Below are 26,200 nucleotides of genomic sequence, written 5' to 3' on the forward strand. Positions count from 1 at the left end.
TTAACAAATTCCTGGATCCCTTCCTATTCTTTATCTACATCCACGCCCTTGGAGAACTCATTTAGTGCCACAATTTCCACTACTGTCTCTATGCCAACAATTCCCAAATCTACATCTCCAGCCCTGAGCTATCTCCTTCTTCGCAGTCTCACATTTTCTCCTGCCTTCAGGGCATCACTGCTTAGTACAGTGCTCTGCACACAAGTAAGCACTCATCAACTATCAATTCACAATAAAGGCCTTTGCAAATTTATTCAAACTCCTCTTGAACCCTCCTCCTTCCTCTTTCATTTTGAAAACAGGAAAAGCTAATATGGAAAGGCCTGAAGTTGATTTGTATGCTGAATATTTAATTCATTAAGATCTGTGTATTTTTTTTTAATTCCACATGAACCTGATTCTCCAATTACAGGCCTGTCTCCAAGTTGGATGAGAAGTGGAAATTTTGCTTCGTGTTTATTGGGTTGAGTAGGGCTCGGGTGACCTTAAGTTTCCACCCCACCTCATCTTAATGCTTCTCCCTCAGGCCACCGTCCCAACCACCGTATGAGGAAGGGGATGCTGAGGGGGCCCTTGCCTGTATCCTTGATGCCCAGGGAGAGGGCAGTTGGGGCAACACAATAGTTCTCCCGCCGGATTGCGTCCATAGAGTGAGCCATACACCTGTTTGATTCATTTCCCCAATGTGGATGGGGAGCCTAAGCATCTTTTAATAGATTCAGAAATGCTATCCGTTTCATTCTCCCCCATCACAGAAGAAAACTCCTCACTGGAAGCCACTGGGGCAGGGATATTTAGCATACAACTTACCACCTGTGATGATAAGTTTTTGGAGCCTGGATAAAATATTTTGGCTGATAACATAGTTTTGGGAGCCTGGATAAAATATTTTCACCAAGTCTTGAGGTCAAATGCAAAGGAATCATTTTCCAAATCTATTTCCCCCTGGGCAGTGGGCACCAGAGAGGACTGGTCTTTGGCATATTGATAGACTCAGACTATCTGGGTGGGACAGAGACTAGATCTAATACGGAGTTTGAATGTGTGGTCTAATTTCCTCAATGATCCTGGGTTTTTTTTCTGGTCATTTTGGCTCCAAGTTAAGGTTGAAAGTGAAGGTATGTGGCATAAACTTGTTTTTTGTGTTGGATATGCTTACCCAAGCCTGTTTCTAGTTCATTTTGCCTACAGAAGAGTAAAAGACCATATCACGTTAGTGGATAGCTCATTCTTATGTGTGACAAAAAATGAGTGTAGGGACAAAGTCAGATTTTCCTCAATAGAACCCTTGACCCTCTGGTGATTCTTGTTAATTCAGAGCAACATTTTTTTAACATACTCCTTGTTCCAAATCCAGTTGTCCAGACTCTCGGGTGAGCTACTTACTCAAGATAGACTCTAGTGAAGCAAATTTCAGAGCAGAGATTCATTCATTCAGTCGTATTTATTGAGCGCTTACTGTGTGCAGAGCACTGTACTAAGCACTTGGGAATTACAAGTCGGCAACATGTAGAGACGGTTCCTACCCAACAGTGGGCTCACAATCGAGAAGGGGGAGACAGACAACAAAACAAAACAAGTAGACAGGTGTCAAAACCGTCAGAATAAATTGAATTATAGCTATATGCACATCATTAATAAAACAGAGTAGTAAATATGTATAAGTAAAATAAATAGAGTAATAAATATGTACAAATATATACAAGTGCTGTGGGGAGGGGAAGGAGGTAGGGTGGGAGGGCAATGGGGAGGAGGAGAGGAAAAAGGGGGCTCAGTCTGGGAAGGCCTCCTGGAGGAGGTGAGCTTTCAGTAGGGCTTTAAAGGGAGGAAGAGAGCTAGTTTGGCAGATATGTGGAGGGAGGGAATTCCAGGCCAGGGGAAGGACATGGGCCAGGGTCGATGGCAGGACAGGCGAGAACGAGGCACGATGATCAATCAATCAATCAATCATATTTATTGAGCGCTTACTATGTGCAGAGCACTGTACTAAGCGCTTGGGAAGTACAAATTGGCAACACATAGAGGCAGTCCCTACCCAACAGTGGGCTCACAGTCTAAAAGATGACGATGATGAGATTAGCGGCAGAGGAGCGGAGGGTGCAGGCTGGGCTGGAAAAGGAGAGAAGGGAAGTGAAGTAGGAGGGGGCGAGGTGATGGACAGCCTCGAAGCCGAGAGTGTTTTTCTTGATTCGTAGGTTGACAGGCAACCACTGGAGATTTTTGAGGAGGGAAGTGACATGCCAGAGTGTTTCTGTGCAAAGATATCCAGGCAGCAGAGTGAAGTATAGACTGGAACATGGAGAGATGGGAGGATGGGAGATCAGAGAAGAAGCTGATGCAATAATCCAGTCGGGATAGGGTGAGAGATTGAACCAGCAAGATAGCGGTTTGGATGGAGAGGAAAGGGCGGATCTTGGCGATGTTGTGGAGGTGAGACCGGCAGGTTTTGGTGACGGATTGGATGTACGGGATGAATGAGACAGCAGAGTTGAGGATGACACCAAGGTTGCGGGCTTGTGAGACGGGAAGGAAGGTAGTGCCGTCTACAGTGACAGGAAAGTCAGGGAAAGGACAGGATTTGGAAGGGTAAATAAGGAGCTTAGTCTTGGAAGTATTGAGCTTTAGATGGCAGGAAGGCATCCAGATGGATGTCCTGAAGGCAGGAGGAAATGTGAGCCTGGAGGGAGGGAGAGAGAGCTTGGGCGGAGATGTAGATTTGGGTGTCATCAGCGTAGAGATGATAATTGAAGCCATGGGAGCGAATGAGTTCACCAAGGGAGTGAGTGTAGATAGAGAACAGAAGGGGACCAAGAACTGACCCTTGGGAGGGGGAGGAGGAGCCCACGAAGGAGACTGAGAATGAACGGCCAGAGAGATAAGAGGAGAACCAGGAGAGGATGGAGTCTGTGAAGCCAAGGTTGGATAGCATGTTGAGGAGATGGGGGTGATCCACAGTGTTGAAGGCAGCTGAGAGGTCGAGGAGGATTAGGATAGAGTAGGAGCCGTTGGATTTGGCAAGAAGGAGCTCATTGATGACCTTTGAGAGGGCAATTGCAGTGGAGGGGTTGATCCACAGTGTCGAAGGCAGCTGAGAGGTCGAGGAGGATTAGGATAGAGTAGGAGCCGTTGGATTTGGCAAGAAGGAGGTCATTGGTGACCTCTGAGAGGGCAGTTTCGGTGGAGTGGAGGGGACGGAAACCAGATTGGAGGGGGTCAAGGAGAGAGTTGGCGTTGAGGAATTTGAGGCAGCGAGTCCAGATGACTCGTTCTGGAAGTTTGGAAAGGAAGGGTTGGTGGGAGATAGGCCGATAACTAGAAGGGACAGTGGGGTGGAGAGAGAGTTGTTTTAGGATGGGGGAGACTTCGCATTTTTGAAGGCAGAGAGGAAGGAACCAGTGGAGAGTGAGCGGTTGAAGATGGAAGTTGAGGGGAGGAGGGAAAGGATGAGAGATTTAAACCCTGTCTGAACTTCGGTGAATAGTTGTTTTGGTATGTGTTGCTTTTTTTTTTTTCTGAGAACCATTTCATAGCAACACTTTTTTTCCATTTTTTTAAGAAGAAATCAGTTGTACAGAGTATTCTGAAAGCAAAAATCAGATGTCTTCTTGAAAAAAAGAAAATTTGAGTACCAAAGATGAATACATGTCATTAAAGTTTCTGCAAGAACTCTACTGGCATTTTGGAAAAAAAAAAAAAAGATTTAGGTGACTTTTGGATTCTTTTAAGAAGAAAAATCTGATTTTTATAAGCAGTCTTTGCTCCTCCTTCCATCTCCCCAAAAGAAAAACATTTTAGAGAGATAAGGGAAGATTTAAAACTAGCCCAAGGGAATGGCCACAGCATATGCCATGTTTCAGAAGTGAATTGGGTTAGCTATGAATTTTGATCATTGCTGAAGGAAGAGCGTGTGTGTGAACCAAAGTAAGTCAAATTACTTTTGCTTAGCCCTGTGAGAAGTTTGAAAATCTGTCTTGGATTTAGCCAAGAAATGGGAATTTGAATCATTTTTAGACCTAGAGAAGACTCTAAGATTAAGGCAAGGGTAGTCAGCACTCCAGAGGATTTGGGGGTGATGTGCATATGACCAATAAGGAAAGTGACGAGACTAGTTAGCACCACCCCAGGGCAATCATTTGGAGCCTCCCCCTTTGCCATATTTGTGTCATGTATCTCACATATCAGGCCCACGACTATTTTCAGAAACGACTGCGTAGCTCAAGTCCCGCAGTTACCCTTTGGAAGAGCAAAAGGAAATCTATTTATTTAAAAGGTGACCCTGAGTCCGTCTCTGTCTCTCTCTCTCTTTTTGTCTTGTGGTGTGAAGTTTGATTTCTTGTCTTTTTAGCTGCTTTACTATTAGACCGGGATCTTGAAGGGGAAGGTAAAGGTCAAACTAAAACTCGTCACAGGACAGTTATGCTAAATCTAACATATCAATTACAGGAGCCTAGTAGAATGCTTTGGCTTGTAATTCTGGCTGACTTAGGATTTTTATTATGTGAAATGTCAATATTTAATATTCATAATGGCTATAATATGCAGCAGTTGTTTGTAATAAACTTGGCTAAAGAACTATATTGTTAATTTACTGTGTGATTTGATTCAGGAACTGAAAATTTCCAAACTTTGTAATATTTCAAGGAAATTAATCACTAGTGAACCCATGTCCTACAGTAAATACTTTCGTTGCATTACTTGTCCTAAGTAAATGTATATATGTTTCTATGTGTGTGTATAGATATGCACATGCTCACAAACATATTTATACATATATAAGTAGAGCTGCTGTTTGAACACTATACTTTTCTTTAGCTTTCAGTTATCTACTACGTAAAGCCATGAGCATTCAGTTAATTTGATATCGTACTAAAATTCCAACCTTGTTACTTTTATATATGTTGATTGGTTATAATTTATTTTAGAATAGCGTATATTTTTTATTGTAAAAATATTATTTTCTAATAATTGCATATTTTAAAAAAACTTGGGATATGTAAAGGGTACTTGGGAAGATTCGATCAGATATTATCACTGATGTTGATTTGTTATTTTTCAGGTGGTCGAACAGGGTATGTTTGTAAAGCACTGCAAGGTAGAAGTATATCTAACAGAATTAAAGCTGTGTGAAAATGGAAATATGAACAATGTGGTAACACGAAGATTTAGCAAAGCTGATACAATAGGTATGCCTAACCATTTTCCAAGTTAATGCATAACCATTTTCCAAGTTGTGTAACAGAATAATTCATTTGTCTTTTAGCAGCATTTTGAACATGAAAAGTTTGGTCATTTGGCTTTTTAAAAGAGAAATTAACTGGGAAGTAGCTCTCAAGGGTTAATTTGAATTAATAACAAGTGATTTATGCCTCTGTGCAGTGGTCAATTGAAAATAATTTAGACAAGTTAAGGAGTTTAGCCATACATGGCTAGACCGATTGTAAAGCATTTGATGAACATTAGTCTGAAAATGAGAGGCTGCCTGTGGTTACGGCACATTGCAACGGATGCGTATCTATCTTGTGCTCCATTTATCCTCGTCCTACTTCAGCCCTTTAATAGGACTAACAATGTGCTTAATCATACAAATTGAATAATGAAATTACCCAGAGAAGAACTGGCTTCTAAAAGTTTGGTAACTTTATTACTATTTGATTTTCAACTTAAACTACCGTTCTGTCTGTTTATGAGATGTGCATCTGACCTGAAGTATCTAGAATGTATAAAAATGTGGCATCGTATTTTCCATATGGAACCACAGACTGGGCATTTGAATAAGTGGCAGTGGTGTCCACCTTAGACTTTCAAAATATTAGGCAAGTGTGCAGCTTTATGCAGTGTACCTCCAGCATACACACACACATGCACGCGCGCACATGCGCACCCCGCCCAGGTCAGCCAATTTATCGCTTTTACCCATTTCAAAATGGGTTTTTTACCTGCGGTTAAAATCAACTTTTCAAATTATTGTTAAGGTCCATTTGCCAGAAATGTGAATGCTGTAAAAAGTGAGGTGAGAGTTTTCCAGGTTGGCATTGATTCCGTAGAATTCTGACAAATAATTCCATTCCATTGGAGAAACAAGAGCAACCACCAGGTCAGACCATGGAGGTTAGTTCCAGCTCAGTTTATTTGGGATGATAATTCTTTACTTTGGAATTTTTGAATTGTCTTCCTCCAACAAAACAAGTAAAAGACAGAGAACGTTCAATGCGTTATATCTGAGTGAATGTTTGAGTCATTTAATCCGCGATGGTATTTCTTGAGCACTTGCTGTGTGTAAATAACTCAAAACATTCTCTTAGGTATAACACATTGAACGTTCTCTGTCTTTTAATTAATTGTTTCGTCGGAGGAAGACAATTTGAAAATTCCAGAGTAAAGAATTATCATCCCAAGTAAACTGAGCTGGAACTAACCTCCATGGTCTGGCCTGGTGGTTGCTCTTGGAGAAACGACTGGAGTCCTAAGCAATCCTGTCTTGTACAAGGTGGGATAGAGATAGCACATTATGGTTGTCTGATAGCCCTCTGTATTATTATTATTATTATTATTATTAAGTGCCATCGAGTCATTTCTAATTCATAGTGACTCCATGGATATACTTTCTCCAGAACATCTTGTCCTCTGCCATAATCCACAAATAGTGTTTCTAATGTTTCTTCTGTTATCGTTGTTATGGTCTCTATCCATCTAGCTGCCGGTCTGCCTCTTCCACATTTTCTCTGGACTTTTCCTAGCATTATTGTCTTCTTCAGAGAATTAGCCCTCCTGATTGTGTGTCCAAAATATGCTAATCTGAGTTGAGTCATTTTGGTTTAATTTGCTCTAAAATCCATTTGTTTGTCGTTCGGGATATCCATGGTATTCGCAAAAGCCTTCTCCAACACCACATTTCAAAAGAATTTGTAGGACCTCTAAATATTCATTCATTTACTAAGTGCTAACTGTATGCAGATCACTCTACTAAACACTTGGGAGAGTTCAATATAAGAAGAAATGGACACCTTCCTTGCCCACAATGAAATATATTTATTTGTACCTGTAATTCATTTATTTATATTAATGTCTCTCTCCCCCTCTAGACTGCAAGCCAATGTTGTGGGCAGGGAATGTTTCTGTATATTGTTATATTGTGCTCTCCCAAGTGCTTAGTACAGTGTTTTGCACACAGTAAGCACTCAGCATATGATTGAATGCATGCAGGAACCCTTGCCTAGTCTCCCTCAGTGGTCTCATTTCTGGACAGGCCCTGAACACGGTAGCTGTTGTTAATAATAGTAATAATAATAATAATAATAATGTTGGCATTTGTTAAGCGCTTTCTATGTGCCAAGCACTGTTCTAAACACTGGGGTAAATACAGGGTAATCAGGTTGTCCCACCTGGGGCTCACAGTCTTCATCCCCGTTTTACAGATGAGGTAACTGAGGCCCAGAGAACTTAAGTGATTTGCCCAAGGTCACACAGCTGACAAGTGGCAGAGATGGGATCAGAACCCACAACCTCTGACTCCCAACCCCGGGCTCTTTCCACTAAGCCATGCTGCTTCTCATTCTGTTAATTCGTGATTAACAGGTTCCTCCAACTCCCCAAGCAACAAAGCCTTTGCTGTAGTGTACTTTTTAATGAGCAAATTCATATGAAGGACTTACAGGTAGCCTTTTAAAAGATGGTATTTGTCATATACATCAATCAGTCAGTCAGTGGTATTTATTGAGTGCTTACTATGTGCAGAGCACTGTACTAAGCACTTAGGAGAGAGTACAGTACAACAGAATTAGCCTGCATGCTCCCTGCCCATAACGAGCATATTTTCAATGACTCTAAATACATCTCACTTTAGAGACTCTCAACTCATTGAATAATACAAGTGTGGCGAGTAAGGGATCTAAATAATTATGGTATGAACCGCTGTACTGAGCGTTCTGGGGTAGTTAGAAGTAATCAGATCAGATTCAGTCTTTGCTCCCCAGAGGGTTCACAATTAAGTTGGCCACTTGAAGAAAGGAGAACTAGGATGAAAATGCACTCTCCAGTCCTCATCGGTAATAATAATAATGATGATGGTATTTGTTAAGCGTTTACTATGTGCCAAGCACTGTTCTAAGCACTGGGGGGGATGCAAGGTAATCAGGTTGTGCCACATGGGGCTCGCAGTCTTAATCCCCATTTCACAGATGAGGTAACTGAGGCACAGAAAAGTTAAGTGATGGAGCTGGCATTAGAACCCGTGATCTCTGACTCTGTCTTCTTTCCACTGAGACACGCTGCTTCTCGTATTGGGGAAACCTGTAAGATTCCTACTCCCCATAGTCAGATCTTTCTAAAAAAGGAATGGGGTGTCAAGATCAAAGTTAGAATTAGTATTTTCCTGCATTTATCGTTCAGATGCTGCATTTTTAGTGCGATATTAATTAAGTCAGAGTGGATCCAAAATAATGCAACATAATCAGTATCATTGTTGATGTCTTTTTTTGTGAATTCTATCTGGGCAAAAGTGTTGTTTGTAAATTGACTAATATATTTTGGTACTTTCATTTTCCATTGAGTCTATATACAAAGATGAATAAAAGTAGTCATTGAAACAGATTAATTTTTATACCTTTCAGTGAAATAATATGCCAATCATGATTTGCCTTTTTCATAATGTCTCAGAAATTAACTTTTTTCTTTGTTTTTGGACACGTGAAGATTTTCACATTCTGTCTTTCTCCAGCAAAGCAGTGTATTAAGGAAAGTCACTGTGGAAAATGACATTTATCTTTGAGTATAAAATGTAAAACAGAAGTTTAAAAATTTAATATAAAAACACTGGTTCAGTTCATCAGCAGTGCAAAATTGTGGAGTAACTTGTTTGATCGCCTGCAGATTCTTTATAAGATAAGCTGAAATTTAAGAGAAGCAGGGCCTTTTGGATAGAGCACAGAACTGGGAAAATCTGGGCTCTGGTTCTGGCTCCTTCACTTGCCTACTTTGTGTGACATTGGGCAAGTCAACTGTCTTCTCTGTTGCCTCAGTTTCGTCATAAATAAAAAAGGGATGAACTAACTGTTCTCCCTCCCTCTTAGACTGTGCACCCTCAGTTTTGTCATCAATAAAATAGGGATGAACTAACTGTTCTCCCTCCCTCTTAGACTGTGCACCCATTAAGGGACAGTGAGTGGAACGGATCTGATGATCCCTTTATCCATCCCTGTGCTTAACAAACTGCTTGGTTCATAGGAAGAGTTTAAAAAATGCTATGGTGGTTATTTTTTATGCTCGGTTTATAAACGATAGTCTTACCAGTTTCTGTTAATGCCTATAAAGTCCTTCCAAATTGGTTAGCAAGAAGAAATTTAATGATACTGTTTTGCCTTTTTTTTTTACATTGGTGTACTAATTTTATAATAGAAGAGCGCATTAATAGCTAACTATCTTTATAAGGTATCATTTAAAAGGAGAACTCACTGAAGTCTTTTTTAGGCTCCAGTATTGCACTTTGCAGTGCCTCACTTCTCTGGGAAGACTTGAATCTTTATTCCGACAAAGGTTTTCCAGTGGTTTACAGGTTAAATTAGTACTAGAGAGATCTAATCATATGTTTTGTATTAGCGTTGCTAGGAATGTTTATCTTTTAAACACCTGAACAAATCTTGCCTTGAAAGTAGCTATGAGTTTCACCAACTCCACCCCAACGGTACATATTCCTTTGGGCGGCTGGAACGAGTACAGTGCCTGGCCTTTTCTGTGCCTTTGGTGCAAGTCCGGCCCCTCCATTTGTCAGTCAGTCAGTTGTACTTATTTGAGCGCTTACTGTGTGCAGAACACTGCACTGAGCGTTTGGGAGAGTGCAGTATAACGGACACATCCCCTGACCGCAACGAGCTTACGTCTAGAGGGGGAGAACAGACATTAATATAGATAAATAAATTACAGATCTGTACATAGGCTAGCTATTTGGCTAGCGACAGGACTCGAGGAGAGGGATTAGTAATAGGCACCTGGCTCCCTGCCTCAGAAAGCCCTCCTTACTTTCATCTGTGGGAGGTTGAGTGAAGCATGGCTGGGACTCAAACTCTGCCCCTCCCCATCCTTTGAAAGGTACACGAGGACCATTTTGGGTAATGCCAACAGCATGGCATGGCTAGAGCGAGGGCCTAGGAATCAGGAGGTCACGGAGTCTAATCCCCGCTCTGCCACTTATCTGCTGGGTAACCTCGGGCAAGTCACTTCACTTCTCTAGGCTTCAGTTCCTTCATCTGTAAAATGGGGGTTGAGGCTGTAAACCCCTCGTGGGACAGGGACTGCGTCCTTCCCGATTTGCTTGTAGCCACCCCAGTGCTTAGTTCAGTACCTGGCCCATAGTCAGCGCTTAATAATTATAATAATGAGGGCATTTATTCATTCATTCAATCGTATTTATGTTGCTGACTTGTACTTCCCAAGCGCTGTGCACACAGTAAGCGCTCAATAAATACGATCGAATGAATGAATGAATTTATTAAGCGCTTATTATGTGCAAAGCACTGTTCTAAGTGCTGGGGAGGTTACAAGGTGATCAGGTTGTCCCACGTGGGGCTCACAGTCTTCATCCCCATTTTACAGATGAGGTAACTGAGGCCCATAGAAGTTGTGACTTGCCCAAAGTCACACACAGCTGACAAGTGGAGGAGCTCTGACTCCAAAGCCCGTGCTCTTTCCACGGAGCCACGCTGCTTCTCTGCTTAACAAATACCGCAGTTGTTATTACATGTGGAGGAAAGTAGTACGTAATAGTTAATGTTTGAATGAAATCCAATTTTTTAATGAGATTTGGGCCAGAGACCTTAAGGAAGTTCAGAAGTACCAAATCTCTCTCTTGACTGAGTGTACTCAAGCTTGGATTTATTAAAAGGGGAGGCTCAACTGACCATATAAATCAGAGGTGTTTTTTCCATATTAATTTTCAGTGGCAGTATTTGACTTTAAAAGTCTTTAAATGTCAATTTGAAAGAAATGGAAATTATTTTTTAAACTGTTAAGTTGACAAACTATAAGGCCTTTAAGTACAGTATATAATCCCATTTGTTATAATCAAATAGTTCATATTTGAAGTTGTCAGTCAGTGGTATTCATTGAATGGTTGCTATGTGCAGAGCACTGTACTACGTGCTTGGGAGAGTACAGTATAAAATAATTAGCAGACGCATTCCCTGCCCATAATGAGTTTACAGTCTAGCAATCTGTCCAGTTTACAGCCTAGCTGTTGTGTTAGCACTCAGTAAATCCTTAAATTTTGAAAACAACTTAAGAATCTTAAATTACCTTTACTCTGGAAATATGATCCTTAATTTTTCCTGAAAGCATTTTCTTGCTATTTGTCAAACTGATCTTCCTTATCAGTTCTCGGGCTTGTTTGAAAGTCTTGAATGACAGAAGCAACTTGGCCTAGTGGAAGGGGCACGGGCATGGCAGTCAGAGGGCCTGGGCTCTAATCCCATCTTCCTCACTTGCCTGCTGGGTGACCCTGGGCAAGTCACTTAGCCTCCCTGTGCATCAGTTTCCCCATCTGAATAAATGGGGATTAGATACCTTTTCTCCCTTAATAATAATAATTATAATAATAATGGTATTTGTTAAGCGCTTACTATGTGCAAAGCACTGTTCTAAACACTGGGGAGCTTACAAGGTGATCAGGTTGTCCCACGGGGGGGCTCACAGTTTTAATCCCCATTTTACAGATGAGGAAACTGAGGCCCAGGGAAGTGAAGTGACTTGCCCAAAGTCACACAGCTGACAGCTGGTGGAGCCGGGATTTGAACCCATGACCTCTGACTCCAAAGCCCGGGCTCTTTCCACTGAGCCATGCTGCTTCTGCGTGGCTTCTCCTTTTTCCCTTCTCCCTTCTCCTTAAACTATGAATAGCCCCATTTGGACAGGGACTGTGTCTGAGCTACTTATAGTAAACCTACCCCAGTGCTTAGCAGAGCTATATGTTGCCAACTTGTACTTCCCAGGCGCTTAGTACAGTGCTCTGCACACAGTAAGCGCTCAATAAATGCGATTGATTGATAGTGGCATGTCCAATCCAATTTGCTTGTATCTACCACAGAGCTTAGTGTAGTGCCTGGCAAATAGTAAGTGCTTCGCAAATACCATGATTATTACTATCCTGTGCTAAGAACGTACCAAATACCCCTGGCGTCTGTTTCAGCTTTACGTGGAAGACCTAAGTTTCCTCACATTTCCATGTCTTTTCTTCCTGAATGCAGATACAATTGAAAAAGAAATTAGAAAAATCTTCAATATTCCAGATGAAAAAGAGACCAGATTGTGGAACAAATACATGAGCAATACATTTGAACCATTGAATAAGCCAGACAGCACCATTCAGGATGCCGGGTTATATCAAGGACAGGTATTGTTTGATAACTTTTTCTCTTTGTTTTTAAACACGTTCATTGCCTTTTCATGAGTTGCTAACAAGAATTCCTCACAGCAGTTTTCTTACTTTATCTTTTCATCCTCACTGATTTTTCGTTCCTATTTTTACTCCTTTAAAAGAAATACCGCTTAAAAGCTTAAATAATTCAGTATTAAAACATTGTAAATGAAACATATTTATTGAGTGATTGCTGTGGGCAGGACATTGTACTAAACATTTGGGAGAGTAACCACAACAATATACGCACTCTCTGTCCATGAGCTTATTATTATAATAATAATGATGTCATTTGTTATGTGCTTACTATGTGCTTCTAAGCACTGGGGTAGATACAAGCTTATCAGGTTGTCCCACTAGGGGCTCACAGTCTTAATCCCCATTTTACAGAAGAGGTAACTGAGGCACAGAGAAGTGGCTTGCCCAAAGTCACACAGCTGACAAAGTTGTGGAGCCAGTAGTAGAGAAGCAGCGTGGCTCAGTGGAAAGAGCCCGGGCTTTGGAGTCAGAGGTCTTGGGTTCGAATCCCGGCTCCACCACATGTCTGCTGTGTGACCTTGGGCAAGTCACTTAACTTCTCTGAGCCTCAGTTACCTCATCTGTAAAATGGGGATTGACTGTGAGCCCCACGTGGGACAACCTGATCACGTTGTATCCCCCCCAGTGCTTAGAACAGTGCTTTGCACATAGTAAGCGCTTAACAAATGCCATCATTATTATTATTATTAGAACCCACGACCTCTGACTCCCAAGCCCGGGCTTTCATGTCTTTATCCAAATCTCGTTAGGTTGAGATTTTTTTTTTTACCTGCTTCAAGTCCCTGGCCCATAAATAAATTAAATTCTATTAACTATTGCCATTTTACAGTTATACTACCAACATCTTTATATTGGAAGCAGATGTTAAAACAGTGCATCAGATATACGAATATTTGTATCTGCCTTTTAGTCTCCCCACAACTCTCCCCTCCTAGGCTGTGAGCCCACTGTGGGCAGGGAATGTGTCTGCCAACTGTGTTGTACTGTACTCTCCTGAGTGCTTTGTACAGTGCTCTGCACATAGTAAGCACTCATTAAATACAGTTGATTGATTGGACCATGTCAGAACTTGGAAAGGGGAGCTACCGGATGGGGCCCGAGAAGCTGGAGTTGGTTTTTGGCCCTCGGTTCTAGGAACAGTGAGAAGCACTGTGGCCTAGTGGATAGAGCACAAGCCTGGGAGTCAGAAGGACTTGGATCCTAATCCCGGCTCTGCTACTTGTTTGCTGTGTGACCTGGCCGAGTCGCTTCACTTCTCTGGGCTACAGCTACCTCATCTGTGAAAAATGAGGATTAAGACCGGGAGCCCCATGTGGGACATGGACTGTGCCCAACCTGACTTAATTGTATCTACATATTTCGGGCACAAAATCAAGAGGACTGATTCTCTGGAGAAGACACTAATGCTAGGAAAAGTCCAGGGAAAACACGGAAGAGTCCGACTGGCAGCTAGATGGATAGAAACCCTAACAAGGATAACGGAAGAACTGTTAGCAAGGTTACGGACTGTGTCAAAAGACAGGATGTTCTGGAGAAAATATATCCATAGAGTAGTTATGAATCAGAAACGACACGACAGCACTTGATAATATAATAATAACCCCAGCGCTTAGTACATTGTAAAGCGCTTAACAAGTACCATTTTAAAAAAATATGAACACAGCGGCCATGATCACATGTATGTGGAATGTGATTACTGGGAGACAGATGTTTCTCTCCTGTTCAACGGGAGATACTAGTAACAGGACCTCGAAGATCCGGGCAAAGATTTTCGAGGGTGTGTTGGAAGACTGCCCGATTGTTTTCCCTTTGTCAGAATCCATAACCTGCATTGTCAGCGGAAACAGCAGAGGTTTTCAAGCACCTACTAGGTGCCGAGCTGTGTACGAGATACTTTGGGAGCATTCAGTATTCTATTCTATTTATTTTATTTTGTTAGTATGTTTGGTTTTGTTCTCTCTCCCCCTTTTCGACTGTGAGCCCACTGTTGGGTAGGGACTGTCTCTATATGTTGCCAACTTGTACTTCCCAAGCACTTAGTATAGTGCTCTGCACACAGTAAGTGCTCAATAAATACGATTGATTGATTGATTGATTCAGTAGAAGCCAAAGACGCCACGTCTGTCTGGGAAGACAGGAATGGGGGAAATCAGAACGCAGCCAAAGCAGTATTCCTGTTAATAATGAACGTATGGGTTGGAGTTGGCACAAGCATAAATGCCAACCAGCCACTTGCTCCCATTGTAAAGAGGAGTTCATGCTTCTCTTTTCCTCATTCAGAATCCCAGTGATCCCCCAAGGCCCCTTTCCCTACCAACCAAAGAGGTCTGAGATCTGGTCAACTTCCATCTTACTGGAAGTGAGGCAAGCAGAACAGGGTCGATACAAAAGCAGTGTGGCCTCGGGGAAAGAGCACCGGCCTGGAAGTCAAAGGACCTCAGTTCCAGTTACAACTCTGCCGTTTCCCTGCTGTGTGACCTTGGACCAGTCACTTAACTTTTCTCTGCATCACTTTCCTAATCCGTAAAATGGGCATATAATACCTGTTCCCCCTCCTACTTAGACTGTGGGCTCAATGTGGGACAGGGACTCCGTCCCACCTGATTAACTTGTCTGTCCCATTGCTTAAGATAATGCTTGCCACATGGTAAGCACTTAACAGATGCCATCATTATTATTAGTATTTCGTCACTCCGCAACAGGGCTGACTCAGAGCTAATTCCTGATAAGGGTTCATTAGGAATGTAGACTTTGGGAGACCTGTGAATATTTATTTCCCCAGTGTAGTCCCTCCTGCCTGCTACCGTACTATGGGATTATGACCAGAATGGCCCTGTGTTCTCCTCCTAGGCCACCATCGCAGCCGCTAGCCGTAAATCATGATACATTCACTCAAACACCCTTGACTACTTCATCAGCCTCTTCACTGACCTCCCTGCCTCCAGTGTCTCCCCACTCCAGTGCTTTGCATATAGTAAGCACTTAATAAATGCCATCATCATCATCACTCCAGGCCATACTTCATTCTGCTTCTCAGATCATTTTTCTAAAAAAAAAGTTCTGTGTCTGTCTCCCCACTCCTCAAGGACCCCCAGTAGTTTGATAGAGATGGGGAAGTAGAAGATGGGAAAGAGGCAAGGGGAAGATACAGGTGCAGTGCAAGAGAAGGCAAGAAAATATATCCATGAGATGGGCTGTAAAGCTTTTGTTCTGACGATTTTGACACCTGTCTGCATGTTTTGTTTTGTTGTCTGTCTCCCCCTTCTAGACCGTGAGCCTGTTCGTTCATTCAGTCATATTTTTTGAGCACTTACTGTGTGCAGAGCACTGTACTAAGCGCTTAATAATTATGGTATGTGTTAAGTGCTTGCTATGTGCCAAGCACTGTTCTAAGCACTGGGAAAGATACAAGGTAGTCAGGTTGTCCCAAGAGAGGCTCGCAGTCTTAATCCCCATTTTCCAGATGAGGTAACTGAGGCCCAGAGAAGTGAAGTGACTTGCCCAAGGTCACACAGAGACAAGGGGTGGACCCTGGACTAGAACCCATGACCTTCTGACTCCTAGCCCCGGGCTCTATCCATTATGCCGTGCTGAGCCCGTTGTTGGGTAGGGACCATCTCTATATGTTACCAATTTGTACTTCCCAAGCGCTTATTACAGTGCTCTGCACACAGTAAGCGCTCAATAAATATGATTGAATGAATGAATGATACAGAAGAGTGGGCAGCTTGTGGCCTTCTTCCTCCTGTTACCTTTGTGTAACAGCTGCAACAACATATAATGCTTGCATGCACACGCTCTATCTCTCTCTCCACCTCCACCAACCCCGCCTCCCCCAAAGACCCAGATACACACATACCCATCCACCCACCCCAGAGACCTACATTCATTCATTCATTCATTCATTCAGTCGTATTTATTGAGCGCTTACTGTGTGCAGAGCACTGTACTAAGTGCTTGGGAAGTACAAGTTGGCAACATATAGAGACGGTCCCTACCCAACAACGGGCTCACAGTCTAGAAGGGGGAGACAGACAACAAAACAAAACATATGGACAGGTGTCAAGTCATCAGAATAAATAGAAGTAAAGCCAGATGCACGTCATTAACAAAATAAATAGAATAGTAAATAGGTACAAGTAAAATAGAGTAATAAAACTGTACAAACATATATACAGGTGCTGTGGGGAGGAGAAGGAAGTAGGGCCGGAGGGATGGGGACGGGGAGAGGAAGGAGGGGGCTCAGTCTGGGGAGGCCTCCTGGAGGAGGTGAGCTCTCAGTAGGGCTATGAAGGGAGGAAGAGAGCTAGCTTGGCGGATGTGGGGAGGGAGGGCATTCCAGGCCAAGGGGATGACGTGGGCTGGGGGTTGATGGTGGGACAGGCGAGAACAAGGCACGGTGAGGAGGTTAGCTGCAGAGGAGCGGAGGGTGCAGGCTGGGCTGGAAAAGGAGAGAAGGGAAATGAAGTAGGAGGGGGCGAGGGGATGGACAGCCTTGAGGCCGAGAGTGAGGAGTTTTTGCTTGATTCGTAAGTTGACAGGCAACCACTGGAGATTTTTGAGGAGGGAAATGACATGCCAAAGTGTTTCTGCACAAAGATAATCCAGGCAGCAGAGTGAAGTATAGACTGAAGTGGGGAGAGACAGGAGGATGAAAGATCAGAGAGGAGGCTGATGCAGTAATCCAGTCTGGATAGGATGAGGGATTGAACCAGCAGGGTAGCGGTTTGGATGGAGAGGAAAGGGCGGATCTTGGCGATGTTGCGGAGGTGAGACCGGTAGGTTTTGGTGACGGATTGGATGTGAGGGGTGATCGAGAGAGCAGAGTCAAGGGTGACACCAAGGTTGTGGGCTTGTGAGACGGGAAGGATGGTAGTGCCGTCTACAGTGATGGGAAAGTCAGGGAGAGGGCAGCGTTAGGGAGGGAAGATAAGAAGTTCAGTCTTGGACATTTTGAGTTTTAGATGTCGTTCAGACGTCCAGATGGAGATGTCTTGAAGGCAGGAGGAGACACGAGCCTGAAGGGAGGGAGAGAGAGCAGGGGCAGAGATGTAGATTTGGGTGTCATCAGCGTAGAGATGATAGTTGAAGCCGTGGAAGCAAATGAGTTCACCAAGGGAGTGAGTGTAGATAGAGAACAGAAGGGGACTAAGAACTGACCCTTGAGGAACCCCGGGGGAGGAAGAGCCTGCAAAGGAGACTGAGAATAAACGGCCAGAGAGATGAGGAGAGCCAGGAGAGGACGGAGTCTGTGAAGCCAAGCTTGGATAGCGTGTTGAGGAGAAGGGGCATTCAGTCATATTTATTGAGTACTTACTGTGTGCAGAGCACTGTACTAAGTGCTTGGAAAGTACAATTCGGCAACAGAGACAGTCCCTACCCAACAATGGGCACACAGTCTAGAAGTCCAGCGCTTAGAACAGTGCTTTGCACATAGTAAGCACTTAATAAATGCCATTATTATAGAAGGGGGAGACATTCCAACCCAGACATCTTTAATAATTATAGTATTTGTTTAGCGCGTACTCTGTGCAAAACACAGTTCTAAGCACTGGGGTAGATACGAGGTAATCAGGTTGCCCCTCATGGGGCTCACAGTCTTAATCCCCATTTTACAGTTGAGGTAACTGAGGACAGTGAAGTTAAGTGCCTTGCCCAAAGTCACACAGCAGACAGGTGGCGGAGCCGGAATTAGGTCCCATGTCCTCTGACTCCCAAACCCCTGTTCTTACCCCTAGGCCATCTTTGTTGAGGTGTAAGCTCTCTAGACTGTAATCTCTTTGTGGGCAGGGAATGTGTCTGTTTATTGTTCTGTTGTTCTCCCCCAAGAGCTTAGTACAGTGCTTTGCACACAGAAAGCGCTCCATAAATAGGAAGGAAGTGAGGGAGGGACTACAGTAGAAGATCAGGGAAACTCAACGCAGGTGAAGACAGCCTCCCTGCCGCCCTGATGGTAGCCACCAGCCCTCTGGGATTCTTGAGTGGAGCCTGTAAGAGTCAGGCAAACAGTCCCAACAAGGAATCCTCCACATGGAAGCTGCCACTTTTGCTCCTGACTCCCTGTTGTCCTGCCTCCATCTGCCCCAGCGGGTCCCTGCGCTGGGAAATTGGGGCTGCCAGGATGGTGGGCAGCTCTGTATGTCTACTGTTTGGGAACGCTTGTGCTAATTCCCTTGTATTGAACTCTCCCAAGTGCTTAGAACAGTGCTCTGCATGTAATAATAATAATTATGGCATTTGTTAAGCACTTGCTATGTGCCAGGCACTGTACTAAGCACTGGAGTGGGTACGAGCAAATTGGGTGGAACACAGTCCCTGTTCCACATGGGGCTCACAGTCTCAATCCCCATTTTACAGATGAGGTAACTGAGGCGCAGAGAGGTGAAGTGACTTGCCCGAGGTCACACAGCAGACAAGTGGCGGAACTGGGATTAGAACCCATGACCTTCTGACACCCAGGCCCATGCTCTAGCCACTAGGCCATGGTGCATCGTAAGCATTCAATAAATAGCATTGACAGTGCTTCACAGTCTCTTATTGCTGCTCCTGCTCTGGTAGTAATAGGGGTAGAAGCAGTATTGGTAGTTGTAATAACATTTATTGAGCACTTATTGGGTGCAGCACACCGTTACCAAGCACATGGGAAGCACAAAACAGAAAAACTGACACATTCCCTGCCCAAGAGAGCTTACATGTTAACAGAGAGACAGGCATGAGAATTTACAGGGAATTCGAAACAAATGAACAGCTGAATGTATGAGTGAATAAATCAGCACACCTAAGTTCTGAGGATGGAGTGATACAATTTAGGATGCTGGGGTGTAGATGGGGCAGGCTTGTTGGAGAAGGTAGTTTTTCAGGCCGTTTTGGAACATGAGGTGTGCCGTGATCCATTGGTTTGGGGAGGGGGGCACTTCCGACCCAAGGGAAGAAAGCGAGCAAGCCTATGGACGTGGGGGATTCCAGTGCTTAGTACAGTGCCTGGCACATAGTAAGCGCTTCCCGAATACCATCATCATTAAGAGTGATGTTCTGTTAGGAGACTGGCTTGGGAGGAATGAATAGTACTGGTTGAGGAGTAGCAGGTGAAGAAAGCAGATGGGTACGGTGCAGTGAGTTGGTGGAGGGGCTTAAAGCCCCCCAGTGTTCCATTTCAGGCCACTCTGTATTCCCCTCCATGCCAAGGACTAATGAGTAGCTAATTATAGAAGTCTCTGAGAGGGAGTGTGAGAATGGGGTTGGTGCCGGACGGCCTATTTCTGTCTCTGTCTGTCCGTTCTTCTCAAGAAGAGTATCCTTCTGCTCCCTTGCGTGAAGCATGAGCCTTTCTGTTTTCAAAGCATATTTTATATCCAGACTTGAGAAATCTTACAAATCCCCTTCTGTGTGGGGTTGTGTGTTGTGGAGCTTGTAATCTAGTGTTTGACTCAGCTGCTAGTAGCTATATTTCAAGATTGAATATAGTCATTAAAGAATCAAAAATGAAATTAGGTTACCTGATCCTTACCCCTCAGCTCTACGGTGTCATTCCTTGCCCTTCCTTTTGACCTTATTGTCCCTTTGAACCCCATTTTGGGTGGATTTTCCTCTGCCTCCTTAAACTTGAAGTTTAAACTTTCATCAGTGTATTGGGGAAAGGCCCTTTTTTTTGGCAGAGAGAGGGATTGTTTGTTGTTTTTTAGTAAGGAGAATTTGTTGACTTTGCCACATAATCCTGGGTGTGTGAAATTAACTTTGCGTTTGCTGGCACAGCTGCTATAAGGTTTCCACCTTGAGTCTCTTTCTACTACATTTTTGTAATGGCTCATTTCACTTCAGAGTTGTCCAGACTTTCCTGATGACCTACTATCAAAGGAAATCACTTGGGGCTCATTTCCCCCAGATGTATGAGAGAGAATGGCACCATCAAAGAAGAAATCTGTGGCCTGTGGCTCCTATCTAACCTTGAGCCCTGCAAAAAATCCTCGAGTCTTAATCACGGGTTTGGGAGTCAGAGGACCTGAGTCCTAATCCCAGCTCCTTGGTCAAGTCACTTCACTTCCTCCGTGCCTCGTTTACCTCATCTGTAAAACCAGGATTAAGCCTGCGAACCTGTCATTCCTGTGACAGGAATGGTGTCCAACCTGATTGTTTCTTATCTGCCCCAACTCGGCACAGAGTAAATATAATTTAAATATCATTTTAAAAATGTAAGCAAGGTGCACCCAGTTGTCCGGTGATGTATTTCCCCCCTGCAACCCCGCTGCCGTCCAACACCATACACAAGCACACCGACAGGCTTGGCTTGTTGGAAGGCAGTTTTGTAATGCCCGTAAGGCATTCTCGTTGAAACACAGAGTGATCATACCCGTCAGGGTAGACCTGGGTGTGCTATCTACCGTCTCAAAATTATTTTGAGGAGGCATAGCCTGAAGTGAGGCTATAATAATAATAGTAATAATAATGATTGTATTTCTTAAGTGCTTACTATGTGCCAAGCACTGTTCTAAACACTGGGGGGTAAATACAAGGTGATCAGGTTGTCCCACGTGGGCTCGCAGTCTTAATCCCCATTTTATAGATGAGGTAACTGAGGCCCAGAGAAGTGAAGTGACTTGCCCAAGGTCACACAGGAGACAAGTGGCAGAACCGGGATTAGAACCCACAACCTCTGACTCCGAAGCCCGTGCTTTGTCCACTAAGCCACACTGCTTCTCAAAAAATAAATAACATGTAATGTAACATCCACCCAGAGTTGGGCCTATATGAAGGATATTTTATGCCATTTCAACCGACTATGAAAATATATTTTTTTTTGTATAGCTGTCTGTGACGGTACTTCTAAAGTCTGTGTGTGAGCATCTAAAGTAGTTAAACTATGCTTAAAAGTAAATGTCACCTGGATGTTTTTAAATAATTAAATCATTATGTTCTTTCAAAGGGAATTCTGGGGTACAGAAGTGTTCTCATACCCAAGGGCTACCTGAGTAGCCCGCCCTTTTCAGCTTTTTTTATTCCTAAAGCCACCGTAGGCTTCCCCTGGACTGTGGCTCACCAGACTCTAACCAGGGATATCAGTGTTTTGCACATAGTAAGCGCTTAATAAATGCCATTATTATTATTATGAACCACTGCTTTTATCAAACAGTCATTCAGTCAATCAGCGGTATTTATTGCGAACTCTCTGGGTGTGGAGCAGTGTACTAAGCACTCAGAAGGGAATGGTAAAACAGAGGTGGTAGAGATTTTTGTTTTTACAGCTTTGGGACTTCTCCTAACTGTAGTAACCTGCTTTTCAGCCTGCTGTTGTCCTAGACCCCTGGGCAGTTTCCCCATCTCCCTCTACTCCAGCTCGGGGGACTGGGGCCCTATGGCCAAAACAACACCATGATTTATTTCAATATCTGTCTCCCCCTCTAGACTGTAAGCTCATTGTGGGCAGGGAACGTATCTGCCAAATATTAATAATAATAATTATGGTATTTGTAAAGGGCTTGCTGCATGCCAAGCACTGTTCTAAGCACTGAGGTAGATACAAGCTCATTCATTGTCATATTGATTGAGTGCTTATCGTGTGCAGAGAACTCTAATCAGGTCCGACACAGTTCCTGTCCCACGTGGGGCTCACACTCTTATTGCCATTTTCCAGATGAAGTAACTGAGGCACAGAGAAGCAAAGTGACTTGCCCAGGGCCACCCAGCAGACGTGTGGCAGTCAGGATTAGAACCCAGGTCCTTGCGGCTCGCAGGCCCGTGCTCTATGCACTAAGCCAATGCTGCTTCTTACAGTGCTGTGCTCATAGCAAGCTCTCAGTAAATGCCTTTGATGATGATGGGTGAGTAGGAGAGCACAGTGGACAGCAGAAAGCAAACTCTGGGACTGAAACCAATGAAAAATCAGCAGTTGCGCTGGCTTATGGCTGCCTCCTTCCTAGCCTGCTGTTTCCTCCCCCATAAGCAGGAAAAGTATAAATCAATGGCATTTATTGAGCACTTTTCATTCAGTCAGTCGTATTTATCGAGCACTTACTGTGCACAGAACACTGTATTAAGCACTTGGGAGAGTATGGTTTAACAAGAGTTGATAGACATGTTCTTTGCCCCCTAAGAGTTTATAGTCTAGAAAGGGAGACCTTGTTTGGGATGCCTGTCCTTGGATATTTGCAACTAGTGGTTCTAGAGCTCCATGTGTTCTGTCCTGGGTGCATTTATATTGTTTCATAGTAAAACTTAACTTTTCTGAATCTTAAGAAAGTCAGTAATACTTCTGAAACTGCATTCTTTATGGTAACCTTTGTTCCCAGAGTTCAAAAAAATATGTTTTCTTTGAGGGCTGCCTTCCTTCCTAGAGAAGCAGCCTGGATTAGTGGAAAGACTGGACTAGAAATCAGGAAACTTGGGTGCTAGTTCCAGCTCCGTCACGTGTCTGCCTGCCTTCTTGACCTTGGGAAAGTCATTGAACTTTGCTGTACCTCAGTTTCCTCAACTGTAAAATAACAATTGTGATATTTGTGAAGCGCTCAGTTTGTGCTAGGCGTTGGGGTGGATAAGCGTTGGGGTGGATACAAGTAAATCAGGTTGGACACAGTCCCTGGCCCACATGGGGCTCACAGTCTTAATCCCAATTTTGTAGATGAGGCCCAGAGAAGTTAAGGGACTTGCCCAGGGTCACACAGTAGACAAGTGGTGGAGCAGGGAGTAGAACCCAAGTCCTCCTGACTCCCAGGCTTGTTCTCTGTCCAGTAGGCCATGGTGCTTCCCTTAGTAAAATGACAGTTCTTCCTCCCTCTTAGACTGAGTCCTTTGTCGAGGACAGGGATTAGGTCTGATGTGCTTAAACTGTATCAACAAATGCAGCTGGTTGTGGTATTTGTTCAGTGCTTTCTAAATGCCAAGAACTGTGCCTGTTGACTGAGGAGGTAAGGGCAATCGGATCAGTCTCTGTCCCACACAGGATGCGGAAGAGTTTCTTATCTCCGTTTTGCTGATGAGGAAAGCGAGGCGCAGAAAGGTTAAGTGATTTGTCTGTGGTCACATGGCAGGGCAGGGGGCAGAGCAAGGACCAGACTCCTGCCTCTCGATCCGACTTTATGCCCTTTCCACGAGGCCACACTGCCTTCTGTGCTCATTCTAGTCCCCACTCTGCCCCTGGGCTACCATACTACCATTGGCAAATGGTCAGAAAGCACACAATACGTGGCACTTAGAAAGCACTGAACAAGCGCCGTAACTAACTGTAGATCTTGAATTTCCGAGATTCCTGGAATACAGACTGTCATTTTGGGTACAAATTTTCTGACTCACCCAGCATTCCCACACGAGATGTAGAAATCATCATCATCATCACCAATCGTATTTATTGAGCGCTTACTATGTGCAGAGCACTGTACTAAGCGCTTGGGAAGTACAAATTGGCAACATATAGAGACAGTCCCTACCCAACAGTGGGCTCACAGTCTAAAAGGGGGAGACAGAGAACAAAACCAAACATACTAACAAAATAAAATAAATAGAATAGATATGTACAAGTAAAATAAATAAATAGTGTAATAAGTATGTACAAACATATATACATATATACATATATACAGGTGCTGTGGGGAAGGGAAGGAGGTAAGATTGGGGGGATGGAGAGGGGGACGAGGGGGAGAGGAAGGAAGGGGCTCAGTCTGGGAGGAAGGGGCTCAGTCTAGATTAAGGCCCTTACAGGTAAATCAAAGGAAAGAGAATACAGGATTCATGAAAAATAACTTTGGGTTACTTTGAAAACAGTAGGACTTATCGCAATGTAAAAAAAAAAAAATCTGATGTTTGCAGGGAGACCATTTACTTTCAAGGAGTTTTCAGAAATAAGAAAGCCCCAGTCGTCCAATATAGATTTCAGTGAAATTAAGCCAGGGGTCGGAAGTAAAGTATGTCTCGTCAACAGAGGCACGAGAATTAAGAATTTAGTTTCCCAATGTGTTGTACTTGTAGGTGCTGGTGATAGAGCAGAAAAATGAAGATGGAACGTGGCCCAGGGGTTGTTCTACGCCCAAGTAAGTGTTCTTCTTTGTGCAGACTCTGCATAATGGTTCTCCCCTCTATGTTTTCATGAGGTTGCTTTTCAGGTAAACCCAAGAGGATGCAGTTTTGTTCCAGATGTTTGCTTTTCCCCAGCTGTAGGTTGTCTATCAAGACTTTTCTATTTTAGTGTGTGTTTTTTTTCCTCTTTTGGTGCTCTGTTCTTAGACGAGGTAGTCATGTGGAAGGTGGGTTGGCTGTAGTGTTATGTGTCTTGTGTATCACTAAACTTTTGTGTGATATTTTGAAACATATCTCTGAACAATCGGGGCAGTGAAAATGCCAATTTGTCACTGTGCAGAAATGATACTTGTTCGTGTTATGTCAGCACTATAGACTATGAAAGATAAGATCCACTCTGTGAAGTGGTAGAATAGAAATTTTGGAAATACGGATGTATCTAAATATTGTCAGTTACATTTCAAAAACCAGAAGGTGGTTAGGCAATTTTATTGTTTAGGAAAGGCCTGTGAAGAATCTCACCCTGGTTTGGCAATTAACTGCCTTGCAAGTCCAAGAATTACTGGAATCAGTCTTCATGACAAAATATTCCTGTTACATTGCTCCATCTTGAGGATGCTAGGAGTAACCATGGTATTTATTGAGCTTCCACTGGGTGTACATCACTGTACTAACCACAGGCATTCTGGAGAAATATAATTTTAGAAATTCATTGTTCACATTAGGGCTTTTCCATTTCATTTTGCCTAGTCTGGCTTTCTCATTTAGGAAGTGCTTTTTTTCTTTGATCAGATAGCGATTCTGTACGATTTCATCGAAGTGTCATTTTGTCAGAATTCAAAATCCCTCTGGTCAAGTAGTTGGTTGCAGGTAAGCTGTTTACCGAGGACAATCTTAGATGGTCAGCCAGTGAATCCACATCATGATAACGTTGTGATTGATTGCCGTCATTCACATGCCTGCTTTTTTTCCATCCAATTTGCATAACGTCAGTTTCAAAGACGGAAGCAATGCAACCTATTCATAGCATAAGCTGGGTGAAGAAACAATTGGATGGATGAGAAATCCACTGTCTATATAATTCTAGAGGGGCCGACATGAACCTTGAGGTGTCTCTTCCTTGTCAGCCCTTTGTTCCTTTGTTCACTCTAGAACGAAGCAGCGTGGCTCAGTGGAAAGAGCATGGGCTTTGGAGTCAGAGGTCATGGGTTCAAATCCTGGCCCCCGCCAGCTGTCAGCTGTGTGACTTTGGGCACGTCACTTCTCTTCCCTGGGCCTCAGTTACCTCATCTGTCAAATGGGGATTAAGACTGTGAGCCCCCCCGTGGGACAACCTGATCACCTTGTAACCTCCACAGCGCGTAGAACAGTGCTTTGCACATAGTAAGCTCTTAATAAATGCCATTATAAAAAAAAAACGAAGGTGGAGAAGCCACTTGGCCTAGTGGATAAAACCCAGGCCTGTGAGTCAAAAGGACCTGACTTCTAATCCCTGCCACTTGTCTGCTGTATGACCTTAGCAAGTCACTTCACTTCTCTGTGCTTCAGTTACTTCACCTGTAAAATGGGGATCTCTTGATTTATTTGTGTTAGTGTCTGTCTCCCCCTCTAAACTCCAAGCTCGTTGTGGGCAGGGAATGTGTCTGTTATACTGTTTTAGTGTACTGTCCCGAGCACTTAGTACAGTGCTCTTCACACAGTAAGTGCTCAACAGATACCGCAATCATAAATTATTATTATTATTACTGTTGATCG

General features: G+C 43.5%; 1 protein-coding gene across 5 annotated transcripts in view; it reads left to right on the plus strand.

Annotated features, from left to right (window-relative positions):
- Nucleotides 1-26,200, plus strand: part of USP15 (ubiquitin specific peptidase 15) — a 148,803-nt gene that overhangs the window by 60,818 nt on the left and 61,785 nt on the right. For all 5 annotated transcript variants that reach the window (XR_005454902.1, XM_038760446.1, XM_038760463.1 and 2 more), the window contains exons 4-6: nucleotides 5,057-5,183; nucleotides 12,234-12,379; nucleotides 24,398-24,459. Coding sequence is in view for 4 of the 5 variants with exons in the window: in XM_038760446.1 (XP_038616374.1) it covers nucleotides 5,057-5,183; nucleotides 12,234-12,379; nucleotides 24,398-24,459 (335 nt within the window). In the remaining variant the exon portion in view is untranslated. The remainder of the gene's footprint in view (nucleotides 1-5,056; nucleotides 5,184-12,233; nucleotides 12,380-24,397; nucleotides 24,460-26,200) is intronic.

Source organism: Tachyglossus aculeatus, chromosome 2, assembly GCF_015852505.1.
Source record: "Tachyglossus aculeatus isolate mTacAcu1 chromosome 2, mTacAcu1.pri, whole genome shotgun sequence".
Taxonomy (NCBI): Eukaryota; Metazoa; Chordata; class Mammalia; order Monotremata; family Tachyglossidae; genus Tachyglossus; species Tachyglossus aculeatus.